Here is a 16,515-nt window from a genome sequence, read left to right as displayed (position 1 = left end):
CTGGACGCGCGTGTGCGCCGGACCAGGGCGGGGTGGGTTAGACGGCATGGTTACGCGTCCTGCGAGAGTGGAAGACCAGCGGCGCGTTGGGTTAATAGGGAATTTCATGACTGTTACTCTGAAATCAGTGGAGGGGGAAGGAGAGGAAGAGAATGGGACTAAATATTGTCGTAGAAGGTTGACTGTTCCATTTACCTTCTCAAAAGTCGACATGGTTCCACCAAAGCTCTTCTTTCGGGCTCCTCACTTGTGAAGCGGACGCCTCCTCATGCTGTGAGCTGCCTCACTCGGGACATAGAAGGCAGGATGCCCAGGGCACGTTCCCACTGGCACTTCATCTCCATATCCCGCACGTGCCTTACGTGAATGCTGAAGGCCTGTCTGCTCCTCTGTCGAATGCAGGAAACAGTTGTGCGGAAGCTCCGTCCCGAGGGACAAGGGCGCGGATGTGCTCACTCACGCACCCTGTGTTCTGTTTCAGGTAGGTGAGCTCCGGGACGGAGTCGCCCTGTCAGTCACCAGTCCCAGCTGTGATGCTCTAGGTCACAGTGAGTCCGACCAGTTTCTGTCTATGGATCTGCTCTGACCCCTCGCGCCTGCTTATGGGGGAAGGTGAGTGACTGTGAAGGACCCTCTGTTTGCTTGTCTGTTTACCAGGGACGCAGGTAACAAAGTCAAAGTCAGCCTGAGGACAGGGAGCCGATGCGATATGTATTTGACCCTCTTCTGTCTATGACGTGGTGTCATTGGGGAGCAGCGCCAGGATGTTTAACAAAGAAAGGCAGCAGACACCGCATGTGATCATGTAGGGACAGCATGGTTACGTGTCCTGCGAGAGTGGAAAACATGCAATGCATTTGGGTTAATATGTAATTTCATGACTGTTACTCTGAACTAACAGCTCCTGGCTGGCTCTGGGGTTGAGACAGAATGTTATCCATGGCCTTTCCCTTGAATGTTGGAGGAGGGTGGGAACCCTTAGAACTGTTTTCCCCTAAGTATTCCTTGCTTTTATCCCTCCTGGCCCTCCTCCCACCATTTTCTAAAGGATGCTGGGGCTGGTGGGGGGGGACGCCGAAGAGCTAAGTCTGGTGTCCGCTTGTTTACTGGGTGCCCCATAAATGAGTACCAACCTCATGCAGGGCCCCTGTGCTGAGCTCCTGCTGGCCCAGCCCTACCGACAGTCCTTCCGTGTGTGCAGGGCTATGGCGCCATGTGTGTGGCTGTGCCGGGAAGGAGCGCCACGTACGGGTGGGGGAGCGTGCGTGCACGTGGTGACGGCTCACAAGTGGCCAGCGTGTGTATGTATGCGTGCATACAGCAGCACATGCGCCGGGAGTGGGGGAGTTGCAGTGCACAGAGTGTGCGTGTTTTGTGCCTCTGTGCACTCCAGGACCCCGAGGTCCAGACTCTCTGCCTTACAGGTTCTGGGCCGGCAGAACCCACTTTCCCTGGCCTCACGTTGAGGCCTCGAGCACCTTCCACGGTGCACATGCCTTGCTCATCCCCAGCCCGGCTGTACCTTATTCTCCTGTGTCTTCACGTCACACAGGCTTTGCTCAGGCCTCGAGGACACGTTTGAGGGTGCCTTGCTCACGTGGAGACACGGCGCTGGCCGTTGAGGATGTTTAAGCCATACCATTTGCTAACCCAGACTCGCCGCATAAATACCGTGGCTTCTGCGGTAGCGTGCCCCCGCGTGGCTGGCAGAGAAACACGCGCATCTGCTGAGCGTCCCAGAACTCAGCACAGCTCCCAGAGGTTCCCCTTGTTCTCAGGAGCAGCTGCTCCTCTGCCCCTGGGGTCTCTGTCTGGGCTTGTTCATTTGTGAACTGCAGCTCAGCGTTTTAACCCTGTGGTGCCTGACCCAGTTCCCCGAGCCTGCGGCCTGTGCTGTTTTGCTCTTTTCTTTGTTCTTCCCATCGAGGAGGATTAAATCCATTTCAGCTCCCAGGTGTGTCTGTTTGGGCTGAATGTCAGTGACTGGTCACGGTGGCCTTGAACTCTGCTGGATCTGGATGGGAGTCAAACGGGAAGGGTCCTTTGTGGTGACTGACCTGTCCCAGACTGTGGTCCGGACTGCGCCCAGCTATGCAAATCAGAGCCCAGGCTGACCAGGTTCTCCAGGCACCTCTGGAGCTCAAGCCGGCTGTGGCTCACCGGACCTGGGAGCCGAGGGGACCCCACACAGGGCTTTCTGCCCCTTTTCCAGCCCAGCTGGACGCATGCTGGGGGGCCCTGCATTACTCCTCAGCCTGCCCTCTGCCTGACTCCATTTGCCAGGTACCCACACACTTGGTGGTCTGGGCATCTGACCCCGTGTCAGGCACGGGACATGGCTGCAGAGGCAGTGGGTGGACATAAGAACAGGAAACCCACAACCATCCAGGAAGTGACTGGCCACTGAACCCAACATGTCCCAATGACCCTGAAGCCCCTGAGTGCCCCCAGTTGGCCAACCCCTGGGTGGTGTGGTGCTCCCAGTGGGGATCCCCCACCCTATTTGCAGTGTTCCCTCTACCCCGAAACTGCCCAAGGTCACACCCTCAGTTCTCGCCTGGCCTGGTTTCTCTTGGCTGCCCCCAGCACCCAAGGTGCCCCCATCCGTTGGTTTCTCTGGACCTCCGGGCTGCACCCCTCCTTCTCTTCTGTGGCCCCCATACCCTCAGCCACTTCTATTGGCTGATGACTCTGGTCCTTCCGTTCCCTCCTTTGTACCACTTCCCATCCATCTAGGCTCTCTCTGCTTCCCCCCTGCACCAAACAGGCCGGCATGCCCCGAGGCAGTACATCTGCTTGTGGAAACCCCTGGACTCTGGCCTGGCTGTCACCACTTGTTTATCTTGCACCAGACCTGCCTGTCGAGGGCCGAGGCCTGCGCTGGCCAGACACGCCAGCCGGCGTCCAGTCCTCCCCCGGCCCTCAGTGGCACTTGGCACTGTTGGCTGTCTGGTGGGCAAGAGCCAGGTTTCCATGGCCTGAGCTTTAGGACTGGGAGCAAGCCGTGTGGGACTCTGCCACTCCTTCCTTCGACCGCCCCAGAGTGAGGATGGGTCCTCCACAGAGACCCACTGCGAGGTGGGGAGTAGCCGGTGGGGCCAGACACACGGCAGGGCTGGCTTCAGGCCGGCTTGCAGTACCTCCTCCTTGCTTGGCCCCGAGCGGCTGATGTCCCCGGGACTCAGGGCTCATTTGGGCACTGAGGACAGAGCTGCCCACACCATGTGGAGTGCAGGCAACGGCCCTCGTCACCGCAGTGTCACTGGCCGAGCTTCGAGCACGCGTGTCCTTCCACCCGGGAAGAATATCTGTAAATAACGTGTTCCGGCGGAGCCAGAGAGGGGCGGGGAGAGGCCCACCAAGGAGGGCTGTGGAAACGTTCTTTGATAGAACCGTTCCAGGTGCCTGGCTGGCTTAGTCAGGCAAGCCTCTGCCTTCGGCTTAGGTCATGATGTCGGGGTCCTGGGATCGAGCCCTGCATCGGGCTCCCTGCTCAGCGGGGGGCCTGCTTCCCCCTCTCCGTCTGCTGCTCCCCTTCCTCAGCTCCTGCTCTCTCTCTCTCAAATAAATAAAATCTTAAAAAAATATATAACAACTCAAAAACCTGGAAATACCAGCATTCCAGATTGGTTACATTTTTCTACATAAAAATGCATAAAATTTTACGCATAATAAGAATAATAAAAAATACCGTGGGGAATGTGATCATTGTCGTGTAGATTTAAATATGTAGAAAAATATTTTCATCCATAATGTTAAATGAGAAAAACAGGACAAATGTGGAAGGTTTGGTCCTATTTTTATTAAAAAAATGCAACGACACACACAGCTCCTAGACAAAAGTCTGACTGGGTAGCCTCCAAACTGCGCACTCTCGCTGGTGGTCTTTTCTGAGCAATGACGTTACGGGTTATTTTGTGCGCTTATTACGTGCATTTTCTATTTTTCCTGTAATGAGCAGCCAGTGCTTGTGCTGTGTTCAGTTGTTGTCCTGCAGTGAACACGCGGGCTGACTTCGGTCAGGTGGGCCCGCGGGCCTCCACTTCCTGTGTCCCTTCATTGGCTCCTGAGCGCCAGAGCCTGTCCTCACGGCCGGCAGCTCCTCCCTGCGTCCAGGTTTTTACCTCTCCTGTGACGGGTCTTACCGTTTGTCTGCATCCGATTTCATGTGAGCTGGTGAGCTCTGGTGCTCAGTAGAAGGTGGACCGAGGGCGACTGTCTCCTGCCCAGTGACAGACGTGCCTCCCCAGCACGTCTCACGGGGCCACATCTGGCCTCCTGTCAGCGATGCCCACGCCAGAGCCCTGCGTCAGGGCGGCTCTCAAGAACACACGGTGCTCGCGCGTTTCTAGGCTTAAGCATGCAGCTTGCTTCTAGGCCTGGACCTGGCCGCGCTGGATCACACACACACACACACACACACACACACACGTACACGCGCGCATGCACAAAGACAAAATGGGGAAAGGACAGAATTTGCAATTTGTCCTGCTTCAGGCACCCCATGCTGCAGTTCTGGGACCGAATGCGTCAGCAGGGCCTGCTTTGTGTGAGGCCCGACCGCGGCAGACGGCTGACAGCAGCAGCAACTGCTCGGGCCCTAGGAGCCGCCTTTCCGTCACCGGGGCCCACCCACGCCTTCCCTTCCGAGGGCAGAGCGCGGCAGCCGTGGCCCGCAGGCATGCCGATGTGTGCGCTGGCCCCTGTTCGGGGAAGGAGTCATTGAAATGACAGCACATCCGTGCCGGGTGCACCCCTCCAACGGAATGAGGGGAGCTGGGCGAAAAGTAGGTCACATGTGCCCGGTCCCATGTCACGAGGTTTCCAACCTGAGGCCAATGGGATTTGTAGCCTCCTTTGGTTAGGACAAAACCCACTCTGATTTCTCTCCTCTAGCATTTCATCTTCTCTAGACAAGGAGGGTGGCCATCTGTCTGATAGCCGCATCCAGCCGGCCCTTCCCGACCTCCCAGAGCTGCTTTGTTCTGAGGTAAGGGGAGCTGGGGGAGGCCGCTCCGGCCAGGAGACAGGCCGGGTGTCGAGGAGCGGGGTGCGCACGGGTCCTCGGGAGCAGCCGGCGGCGCCTGCTGAGGCAGCCACGGTGCTTCCCCTGTGACAGGCAGAGGAAGAGCCTCATGTTTGGTTCCATCTTAATAATGTGGCTCCTTTTTGGGGATCGAGGTCAACCGTTACCATGCTCATGTTAAAGCGTTTGTGTGTAGAAAAGTGAGTGTGCAATTATACAGCTGTCCGTTGGTGACACGGGGGAGGGGTGGGGGCGGGGCTCCCCTACGACGCACCGGCCGCCCCAAGGTCTGGGCCCTGTGCTCTCAGTGCGGCCAGTACCTTTGTGTGCGAGCGCCAGGCGAGCACGAGCCTCTGTGCTGGACAGGTGAACTCCTGGCGTCCGTTCGTACGAAGCACCGCGGAACCCCCTGGTCAGAGCCAGGTTCACACACGCCCACTGTTTGTGCACAGAGAACGCGCGCTGTTGCCGCCTGCCCCTTCTACTGGGAAACACTGTGGTTCTCTTATGTATGGGACGGCCGGCAAGTGTGACTCCTTCATGACCAGGGAGACACGGAAGGTGTATTTAAATGTGTTTGTAAAACGAACATGAGTTCTGTGGCTTATGAACAACAAACACTCATTTAGTTATTTATGTATTTCTGTGTGTACTTGGCTGTCCTGTAAATGAAGTAAGATGCCGTCCACTCGGGATCCTGCTGACGGACCTGTTTGGGCAGGTCACGCGTGGGCCGTGCTGTGTCTGCCATGTCTGTGTGGTGGGTGCGCGGGCGCGTATTCAGACGAAGGGGCTCTCCTGTCTGGGTGTGCAGGGAGGCGCTCCGGAATAGTCTTCTGGCAGCGAAGTCACAATGGTGTTTGATTTGAGGATGTTCTACAGAATAAAAGCGTTCGCTTTCTGAGATGAAAATATTTAAAATTTGTGTTTTAGGTTGCTTTCTAGGAAACACGGGCCCGTGGCTACATGCACGGAAGTCAGTGTGAACACGTGGCTCACCTGGGCTTGGTGTTTTCGATGTAGGACAGCAGTTGTACCGAAGTAGCAAAATGACTCTCCCCTTCGCGGGACGGTGAGCCACACCTCCTTGCCCCCACAGCCTCGGAGCCGTATTTCTGAAAGGTTCTTGCCCATTTTACAGCGCTTTCCCTGTGACAGGCAGAAGAAGAGCCTCGTGTTTTTTCTGTGTTTTCAATAAGATGGGGCAGGAAATTCCAAAGTTGTTACTGTTTGTGGTTATAACCTTCTCTCTTGCCTGCGGAAAGCCACGCGCACTCCAGGGCCATGCCGAGCAGCTCGCTTTTCCTGCCTTGCCTGGCGCGCAGCCCCAAGACGAGGGTAATGTGCGCACACGGTCATCTCGCGTGCGAGGAAGACGGAGACGTGCGGGTACGACGGGCATGTGCGTTCGTGTGAAATTACCAAGTCGTAGCTGCCGCCCCCTGCAGCTTATTGCCATTGGGGGGGAATGAGAGCTGTTGTCTCTGGAAATCATCAATGGGGTGTTATTTTCCCTTACGTGCTGGAGGAGCAGGTAGTTTTCTTCCCCCAGAAATAACGTAGACAGAGCAATGCAGAGGCAATGGCTACGTCCCTTTGTACTGCTCGGAAGAGTGTCCTAGCACAGAGCCAGAGGTGCGGTGCTCCGAGCTCGTCCACACGGTCCCGCACTGTACGTGCCTTCTCTTTCCTGCCCACCCGGGAAGGGAACACACGGCGGGTGGGGGTCTCTGCACCACACAGTGCTTCGGCCTTGACTCACCTGGAAACCAAAAGGGCCGCTCTGGCATTGGGCCTGGCCGGCCTGCCGTGCTTGGTTTGCCCGGGCCGTGTGCCGTCTCTTTGAGGCTCCCACTCTGCCTAGGAAGGCAGACACCCACCACCAAGAGGCAAGGAAGCCTCAGGAAGATATGGGGTCCCGCACTTCTCATAGCTGGAAACTCTGAAAGGACGTCTTCGTTCTGGCTGAGGTGGGGGCTTCAGAGTTTGGGGCACTGGGGGGCCAGCCGGCCAGCAGGGCCGTCCTTGGGCAGAACTGGGTTGTGTGGGGAGCGTGGTGGGGGAGCACCGGCTTGCCTTCTCCGCGAGCACCGGCGGCATGATTTTAATGAATAGCGCTTCTCGGAGAGGGTCCTAGACCGCCATCGCCAACACCTGAGAATTCTCCGGGAGAGGCAGGCTCTCCGCTGCCCCCGGCCCTCTGTCAGAACCCTGGGCGAGCCCGGTCGTGATTTGCCAAACCCTCCGGTGATGCTGACGTCACAACGGTGTGGGAGCCCCTGGTGCCGATCACACCGGAGTGAGTGTGTGGGTGGTGGTCGCACATGACCAGTGCCGTGAGTGTGTGGTCGGGGGCACGACCGGATCGGAGGCCGAGCGTGTCCTCTCTGAGCATGCGTCGGGCTCCAGAGTGCGGAGGTCTGATGGGCACCAGACCCACCTGTGGGGAGCCCCTTGGTGTGGTTTCGTGTTTTATACGGTGTGCAGGTCAGTACTGACCGTGCTGGAGTCTTACAGCCTGTCCTCCCTGCCGTGTCCAGCATCTCCGGGGGGCCGGCTGGGGGCGGGGTGAGCTCCAGAGAGACAGAGGACCGCCAGCTGCTAAGCCGGCTGTGCACACCCTCTCCCTGCCAGGGGCCCTTCCCCGAGCAGGCAGCCCCCACACTAACTTTTGTGGAGGGGCAGGGAAACCCCCAGAAAAACCCAGGAGGGGAAAAGAAAACGCTGTGCGTCTGTGTGTGTGGAGCACACTACGGGGTGCATGAAATGAGGGGTTCGTGGGTGGGGCCAGAGCCGTGGGGAGGTGGGCTCGGTTTGCTTTAATGACAGTGGCATTCGAGTCCATAGGAATGGAGAGGCTGTCGGTGCGCGCTGCTGGGTTAGTTAGCTGTCTGTGCAAGGGACACCGAATTCAGGCTTCACCCACCCAACCCGAGTAACAAGCTAACGGTAACTATAGAAGGTCCGTAGAAAATGTATGTCGGGTTTTCTAGAACAGTCCTTTCCAGGGAACGGCACCTTCAGCACAGTGCACACCCCGATTGGTGCCCGCGGAGGGACCGTGCTCACATGCCTGCTCCTCCCGGCGGCCAGGGGACGTGGTGGCTCGGGAAAGTGACCGCCCAGGATGGGAGCCGCAGCCACGGAGAAATGACCCTGCGGGTCTTAGGAAAGGCAGACCGGGCCCACCGAGCACTCGGGACCGCTGTGTCTGGGGGAGGCCCACCTGGAGGGCAGTGAGGTCCGGGCTGGCCACGCCCAGCAGGCGTCTATGCAGACAGACCCTGTGGCTTTCCCTCCTGGAGTCCGTCTCCCCACAGATGTGTGCACGGTGTCCCCACGGTGCCAGCTGTCAGGACGGTGGGCTCTGTGTGGATGGGAAAGCGAGTGGATCGTCCAGCACGGAGACCCTTTGGGTGAGGATGGCCAGGCTCCTGGCAAGTCCCACGTCTCCACACAGATATGCGCGTGACACACTGACTTTGTTCCTCAGCCCCAAACTGGAGAAGGGCCAGGGCAGGCACCCATGTTCGTGGCGGGAGTCCCGGAGAGAACCCGACTGTCACTCCCAGCAGCACAGACGGCTCTCAGGAGCGTGGCTCTGAGTGCGGGAAGCTGGACACGAGAGTGTGGGGATTGTATCGGGTTGAAGAACAGTGGAAGGCACCATGGGGACAGCGGCCAGCCGTGCAGGGTGGGCCGCTGGGGCTGTAGGACAGGGCCAGAGGCGCCTCTCCCCAGGTCTGGAATGTTCCGTGTCATGATTGGCGATCAGATGGGTGAGTGCACGTGTGAAAATCAACCCGTGCATTTCCAGATGCCCGGGAATTACACCCACATGCTAGAATCCAGTCCCAGAGCACACGTAGTGTGATATTCATGCAAAACAAAGAGGCAGTGTGTGTCCGCAGATGCTAAGGAAAGGGTTGCATGAGAGCCGCTCCCCCTCGGGGGCCGGGGCATGCAGGTGGGCTCTGTTCCCCCGGTCCGCTGGCCTCAGAGCCCCTGGGGCCTGCTCTTTCACGGCCCCTCACACCTCAGCTGGCCCAGCTCTGCTGGCATTTCCTTGCCTTCCTGTTTTGTTCTTTTTACTGGTTTTGAAAGGGAGTCCACTGCTGTTAGAATCAGATCTTTAAACAGCCTCGGGCCCTGGTGACCCGGAGTTGTGTATCTTTGACTTTCTGAGCTCTCCCTCGGGCTGGGGTGGAGGAGGGAGGACGCAGGGCCAGGAGGCATTCCTGCTGACCTGCCCCCTGGCTGTGTCCACGGCACCTGCCTCGGGAACTGGTCCCTGGGCAACGCCAGCACCCTCTTCTCCTGCCCCTCCCCGTCCTGTGACCCCCAGGTGTGCAGAGACCGCGGCAGAGCGGGAAGGAAGCCCGGGGCCGCATGTCCTATGAGGGGCCCGTGCGGGCCGGGTCGGCAGTGTCGGCGGCTCAGACCCTCCCGCCACCAGATGTCAGGCTCTCAGCCCCAGAGTCCCTGCTTCATAAAGCTCCTGTGTCCCAAGCCCGACACTGGATAGCCCGCTCTCGCTGCTCCAGGGGTCCGCCTGTGCACGGACTTACAAACCTGCCTTTGCGTGTTGGCAAGTAGGAAGGGTCAGAGGTCGTCAGTGTCCACATCTTTCCTGGCACACCCTGAAATCAAAGCAAACCGAGCCCGGGGCACGACGTCAAAGCCGCGGGCGGCTGCGGGTTTGCAAGATGAAGGGGCCATCAGGGATTGAAGCCCGGGGATCAACGCTCATCAGCAGCATCAGCTCGGGGGAGGGGTGCCCATGGTCAGTGAGGTCACGGGCTCAGGGAGGTCAGTGAGGTCATGGGCTCAGGGAGGTTGTGGCCTCCTGGCCCCTGCTGAGGCTGCATTCGGCTCCTGAACCAGGCCACGACCACTCAGGTGCCCAAGGGGCATTTCAGCTCCCCCTCGATCCCCCAGGGTGAGTCTGGCAGAGGGAGGGGACCACCCCAGCGGTCGGGCCCTGCTCAGGCTCTCTCTGGCGTGACACTTGGTTGGCTCCCGCTGTGTGGGACACGCTTCCAGGTACATACTCCTCGGCTCCGCAGGGAGCCCATGCGGGCAGGTCCACCCCTAGCCCCCCTGCTGTCTCCTGACCCGTCCCCTGCCTGCCCTCCAGGCTCCCCAGGACACTCAGGGGCCCTCCACCGTGGGCAGGCAGCTCACCTGGCGGGGGACACAGGCTGGGAGCTCTGGTGGCCAGACCATGGTGGGAGCGCGTGTGCCCCGCAGAGCCTGCCCCCTGCGTCCTAGGCTGCACGCCGCATGTGCCCCCCACGGCTTCATCAAAGACGCCCCCAGGTCAGCAGTGCCGGGTTCAGGGTCCCAGTCACGCTGTCCGTAGGCTTTCAGTCTGGCTTCCTGTAGGTTTTAGTCGTACTTTAAACTTGAATTTTTTGTCTTTTTCGTTTTTTCTCTAAGTTGCCTTGCTTTTTCCCCAAAGCTACTCTTGTTTAATGTTTAGTTCTATGCTGTGGTCCCTTCATCCCATGGAGCTTGTCTGCTCCCAGCGCCCAGTGTCCCTGCGCCACCGTCTTTCTGCCGTCACTGTCCCTTCCTGTGCCCCTGAGCTGACCTGTGCTGTCTCTGTTAACAGAGTGTCGTCTTCCTCTCCCCCTACCAGCTTTTCTTCCCTTCATTTGGGAAGGGTCTTTGTGGTTTTAGCTGCTTTCACTTCTATCTTTTTTCAAAATTATTCTATTTTTAGCAGATGTCACTTGTCGTGTTATAATTGTGTTATTATTAAAATATTAAGACATTGATGGGGCACCCGGGTGGTTCAGTCGGTTAAGCTCAGGTCATGATTTCAGGGTCCTGGGATCCAGTCCCACGTCGGCCTCCCTGCTCCGCGGGGAGCCTGCTTCTCCCTCTCCTTCTGCCGCTCCCCCTGCTTATGCTCGCTCTCCCTCTCTCTTTCTCTCTCTCTCTCTCTCATTAATAAGCTTTTTTTTAATCTTTAAAAAACTATTAAGACATTGAACGAAATGACGTACTCAACTAACATTAGCCTACTTTTCCACATAGTTAAGAGTGATCTATGATTTTGCCTGTGCTGTTGGGTGAATTCTCTAACGGCGTCGGTCTGTGTGTCCAGGAGGCCAGCCGGCGGGGCTGCAGGGCCTCGGGGCTAGCGCGGGGGAGTGTGGGCCCACCCAGGCCCCACAGACTCGCTGCCTGTTGCACGGGCAGCCGCACGAGGACCGGCTGGGCCGGGGACAGCTGTCATCTGGCTGCACAGTTCTGGGCCCTGAGGTGACACGAGGCTGGTCCTCCGGGCCCCAGGCCCTTCTGCTGCACACCTGTGAGCGAGGCCAAGCCGCTCGCTGCCGCGGGCCTCCGGGTCCCGTCTGTGCGCCATACGGTTGGTGATTCTGTTTGCGGGGCTCTCCCATCTCCAAGCCCGAGAGCTCCTTAGTCCTCTTCGGAAAGAGCAGCCGGCCCTCACGGTAAGGGGAACACTTCACCGGTGCACCCCACGAAGGCACTACTGAGGAAGGGGGCTCTGGATGGCTCTTGGCAGAGCGGGTGCCCCACCCTGGGCTGGGCGGTGGGCTTGCCTCCCTGCACTCAGGGCCCCTCAGCGAAGAAGATCTTCCTCTCCGTGGGGCCTGAGGGCCCAGGCTGCAGAGGGGAATCCGAGCGCCTCCTCTGGGTTTTGCTCCTGTGCCCTCTGTGGGTGCTTCCCGCGCCCTTCCTGCCAGCCGTCTGCCTCACCCCTGCGCCCCGGAGCAGGGCTTCGGACTGAGCTAGGGCTGACCCTAACCAGGCTCAGAAGGAAGAGGGGCACCCCGATGGGCCCTCTGAGGCTGCACGGTGACCTGCCCTCCCACCGGGATGCTGTGGGGGACAGCGAGGTGCACGACCGGCTCCCGTCTACAGAGCCTCAGACCTGGCAGAAGAGGGGGGTCCTTGGCTCCCTCTGGCCTCTGTTGTATTTACCTAATGTTCTTCCCAGGTTCTCACACTTTCCTCGGTCTGACTTACCACTTTATTATAATAAAAGCTGGAATTAGGAGCTCCGTGTCCTGCCTCCTCCTCAGTAAAAAATGGTCATGAGGACACAGACGTGGATTTTGGGGGGTAAATGATCTTTACCGGAGGTGTTTCAGCCGGCCCTACTTCCCCTTGTCACACCGGCTGGCGGGCTTTGTCGGTGGTCTTTCAGGCGCCCGTGGAGAAGGCCCCTGTGCAGGGCTGGGTGCCCTCGGGCTCTGTCTCCCGCTCCCCAGCCGTGAGCTGCAGATTCTTCCCTGTGGGGCTGGGGGGACGGGCCTGCCGCCAGGAGAGCCCGGGTCAGCGTTAGGCATCGCTGGTTCCTGTTTGCGCAGTTGTGCGCCTCCTCCTCGGATTGTACATCGGGAACGGAATTCCTTCTGCTAAGTGCGCACACTCCAAGAATAGCCCTCCCTCGGGTATTGTGTCGTTGGCCGTCTTGGGTCGCTGCCCTGCTTGTTAATACTTGGTCAGAATACGAGAATTTCTAGCTCATCAGAGGCATGTGGAGCCCCTCTCGGGTGGGCCAGCGGAGTTGTGGGGGACAGGGGCTCAGCCTCCAGCAGCCTCGTGCTCACCGGCTCTGGGAAGTGGGGTCTGGGTTGTGTGGGAGGGTCTGCCGGGCCCCCGTGCCACGGTGACTGCAGTCGCACTTTGCTCACCACTGATGACACCTGTGGCCGTCGGGCGCGCTTGCTAGCCATTTGGGCTGTGCCCACATTTCCGTGAGCAGCACGGACGTGACTTGCAAACGGAGCCCCATGTGAGCACACGAGCTGCACAGATCTTGTGCCCCAAGGGGGCCACTGTCCTCTCTCCGGTCGGTCGACAAACCATGATTCTGACATCCTGTCAGCCCTTGTGTTATGAAAGCTGTCCATGTCCTGTAGCCCCTGTCCTCCTCCCCGCTCGTATGGGCAGTGTCTTGTGCGCTCGTCTCAGTGACGACCACAGCCCCCGAGTTTATTGCGGGGCGCGGCTCCGGTCTCGTTTTCCCCTCACCAGGGCAGTGGAGCGGACGTGTGTGTTGGGGGAACCACGCTCTCTTCCCCGAGTGTCTGTGTGCCCAGACTCTGTTGTGTCCTGACGGCCTGCTTGTCACCTCCTGTGCCCCCACCACACGGGCTGACTTTCTCGTAATAGGACTTGTTACTTTGTTCTCTCTCTTAGGGAAAGTCTTGGCTGCTCTTGGCCTGATGAATTTTTCACATTCATTTTGACACCAGCTTGTCTATAGAATTGAATCTGCGAATCAGCCTGGGGAGAGTGAACATCTTACTGATTCCGTGTTTGAGTCTTTTAGGTCTTCTTTAATTTATGTTAATAACATTTTACAGACTTCTACATAGAGTTTTCACACACCTTTGTTTGGATGTATCCTGGTACTTTTATGTTCCTGTAAAGGGTATCTTTTTGAAATTCGTTCTAGCTTTCGCTGGTAGCCACCCCGTTACACTCACGCACGCCTTCTTAGTTATTTGTAGATTATTCTGTGCCTCGTGTGCCCTTCAGGGTGTGGCGGCTCCTCCTCGCCGGCCTCTTGCTGTGTCACTGGGCACATGCTGGAGGCGCTACCTACCTACAGGGGCTCTGACGTTCGGGACGTGCGGACCCACCGTGGGGTAACGCAGGCGGGTGTGCGTGTGCGCGCAGGTCACAGAGCCGGTTACTAGCCCCGGTGCCTGGATCGTCCTGATGCAGCACCCTCTGCCCCCAAAGCCCCCCAGCCGGCATGGGGCGTCTCCACCACTGTGCTGTGCTTATGCCGGCTCCTTGCGATGTCCCGGGTGGGACGCCACATCACTACCATACCTCGGGGGTCGGGTCAGGTCCCGGCATTGTGTTGCCATCCTGAGAGTGGACGGGAATTGGGTGGTGTCGGGAAGCACAGCTCTGTCCCTGCTGCTGTCCGGTGGCCGAGTCCCAGGACATCGGGAAGGGGGTGCTGTTCCTTGACTGGCACCTACAGAATGTGGGTCCACAGGCCCCTCGGGTGGGCGGTCCATATGTGTTTCTGTCATTCTCCTGGCCTCTCTGGGCCTGATGTGTCCAGGCCTGCTTCTCCCTGTGGTCTCAGACGTCTGCCAGAGACAGGTTGGGTGATGTCCCTGACCAGGCCAGGGCAGGAAGGGGGGACGTCCCCTGCTGTCCTACTGCAGCAGAAGCACACGGCCATTCCCCAGCCTCTGCCCCGTTCACATCTCCTGGACCCTGAGGCCATAAGAAGCTGTCCCTTCCTTCCCTCCAGAAGAGGAACTTTGGGATCTCTAAGCAATCTGGAGCATTTATCTAGAGGGTGAGGGGCGGATTGAATGTTGATTTTCAACCTTTTGGGTTGGCGGCTGTCCCCGTCCGCAGGCCAGCTTCTTCTCTGAGCCGAGAGCTCCTCAAGGACCGTGCTCCTGTCCTGCACCCTGCGCCCAGCACCTGGGGAGAATGGAGTGTCCGGTTGCGTGTCGCTGCTGCGGTGGCCTTCCCGCTGTGGCTGCAGTGTCTATGGGAAGGTAAAACATGCAGACAGACTGAGCACGGGCACTGGACACACAGAAGCCAGGGCTTTGTCACCCATGGCCTCGGGGAGGGTCAAGGTCGCACGTGTCTTGTCACTGCAGGGTGGGTGGGGGTGCCAGAGACAGCACCAGACATAGGTCTCAGGAGTCCTGCCCTGTCCCCACAGCAAAGAGGTTCTAAATCTTGTGCGCCCTTGAAATGACTGGAGCATTTGTAAGAGCTACACCCCAAGGTCGGCTGTACTCTGGGCCCGAAGGGAGGCCTGAGAAACCTCGGCAGCCCTGGATGAAACCCACACAGCATGCGCGCGAGAGAAGCTTTGCAGCGTGGCCTCCAGAGCAAGGGGGCAGGTGCGCAGACTCCCCAGCCCCATCCCGCGTGTCCGCCTGGACACCTGAGTGATGAGCCCGCGGCCCGCGTGGAACGCTCAGCGATTCGGGGTTGCGTAAGCGCTGAGCGTCTTCCGGATGCAGAACGCTGACTGTGACTGGCAAGAGCATGACATCCCTGGGGTCCCCGCCCCTCACGGCCTCGAGGCCATGCACTGCATGGTGAGCCTCTCGAGGAGCACGAAGCAGCTAATAGGCTCTGTCGGTTTCTGCTGCCCTGGCCTCCCGCAGCCTAACGGGGCACTGAGCTGTTAAACACGATTAATCAAGGCTGCGCTCGTCCCCCGAGGTCCCTTCCATGGTCCCTGCCCCCAGACGCTGAGGCCCTGGGTGAAGCCCCGGACAGAGCCCCGGACAGAGCCCCGCTAACGGGGCCACAGCGGGGCTGGCGGCCGGCCTGGCGTCCCTGCAGCCGCGTGGGCTCAGCTGGAGGTGCGCCGGCCCGACCCGGTGCTGCTCCCTTCCCGGGCGAGAGGCCGCGGGTCGGGAGGGCGGGGGGAGTGCGCCCAGCGAGCCTGGCTGCTGGCGTGAGCCCCGCAGACAGCGGCACAACTCCTGCCGCTGTGCCCGCAGCCGCTTCCTCTCCCTGAAGGGACCAGCCTCGCTCGGGCCGGCGCGTGCGCTGCCGACTGCCGCGCTCCTCCCTTCGCGCCTCAAGCACCCAGCGGGGCTTCTCTGTTTGCCCAGCACGAAAACTGTCGAGTGGTCATCGCGTGGGCTCCGGGACCAGCTTGTCCTTCACTGTCGTGTACCTGCTTTTCTCGTAAAAGAGGTGGGAACGGCCCCGCCAGCATGAGCCCAGGGTGGGTCTGCAGGGTAAAAGCGCGTGGACACGGGTCCTGTCCCTGCCCCTGCTGCTGTTACAGCTGTGCGTTTCGTTAGCACGGTATTTCAGACTTTATGTATTTGTTTGAAAGGGAGAGTGTGTGTGCGTGTGCACGAGTGGGGGGAGGGGCAGAGAGAGAAGAAAGCAGACTCCCGCTGAGCAGGGAGCCCCATGCGGGGCTCGATCCCAGGACCCCGAGACCATGACCCGAGCCGAAGGCAGAGGCTTAACCCACTGAGCCACCCAGGCGCCCCTGACAGTATTTATTTTGCTAGAATTCTATTGATTTGAATATTTTAAGAAAGAATGATTAAAAATTTACCAGAATTTCTCTAGGTAGTACTGATTATAAACAGATTTTGCCAGTTTAATCAATATGAAAGATTGAATGAAGTTTTTGTTCTGATCAAAATGGAGTAAGCTATGGGTACTTGGGTGGCTTAGTCAGTTAAGTGTCCAACTCTTGGTTTCAGCTCAGGTCATGATCTTGGGGTCGCATGATTGAGCTCCACGAGGGGTTCCATGCTCCCTGCCAGCGCACTCTGCTTGTCCCTCTCCTTCCCGCTCTGCCCGTCCCCCCGCTCTTGCACGGTCTCTCTCTTCCAGATAAATAAATAACATCTTTTTTTAAAAAATGGAGTAAAATACGCCTACCAACTAACATGTTTAATGGTGAGAGACTAATGCTTCCCCCCAAATCGTTAGCAAAACAAGGGTGTCTGCTCTCGCCGCTCTGTCAAGCATGTGCTGCC

The 16,515-nt window shown here is 58.7% G+C and overlaps 1 protein-coding gene across 12 annotated transcripts in view; it reads left to right on the top strand.

The window, feature by feature from the left end:
* Positions 1–481: 481 nt before the first annotated feature.
* Positions 482–16,515, top strand: part of PCBP3 (poly(rC) binding protein 3) — a 64,730-nt gene continuing 48,696 nt past the window's right edge. For 11 of the 12 annotated variants that reach the window (XM_032865200.1, XM_032865203.1, XM_032865202.1 and 8 more), the window contains exon 1: positions 482–612. In XM_032865200.1, coding sequence (XP_032721091.1) covers positions 603–612 — 10 coding nt within the window. In that variant the 5' untranslated portion in view covers positions 482–602. Of the gene's footprint in view, positions 613–4,896; positions 4,991–16,515 lie in introns of all 12 variants that reach the window. The other variant, XM_032865198.1, reaches the window with a different exon arrangement.

This window comes from Lontra canadensis, unplaced genomic scaffold (assembly GCF_010015895.1).
Source record: "Lontra canadensis isolate GAN:19392208 unplaced genomic scaffold, GSC_riverotter_1.0 scaffold29, whole genome shotgun sequence".
Classification (NCBI taxonomy): domain Eukaryota; kingdom Metazoa; phylum Chordata; class Mammalia; order Carnivora; family Mustelidae; genus Lontra; species Lontra canadensis.
The sequence above is the reverse complement of the archived record's forward strand: the minus strand, read 5'-3'. Positions and strand labels throughout refer to the sequence as shown.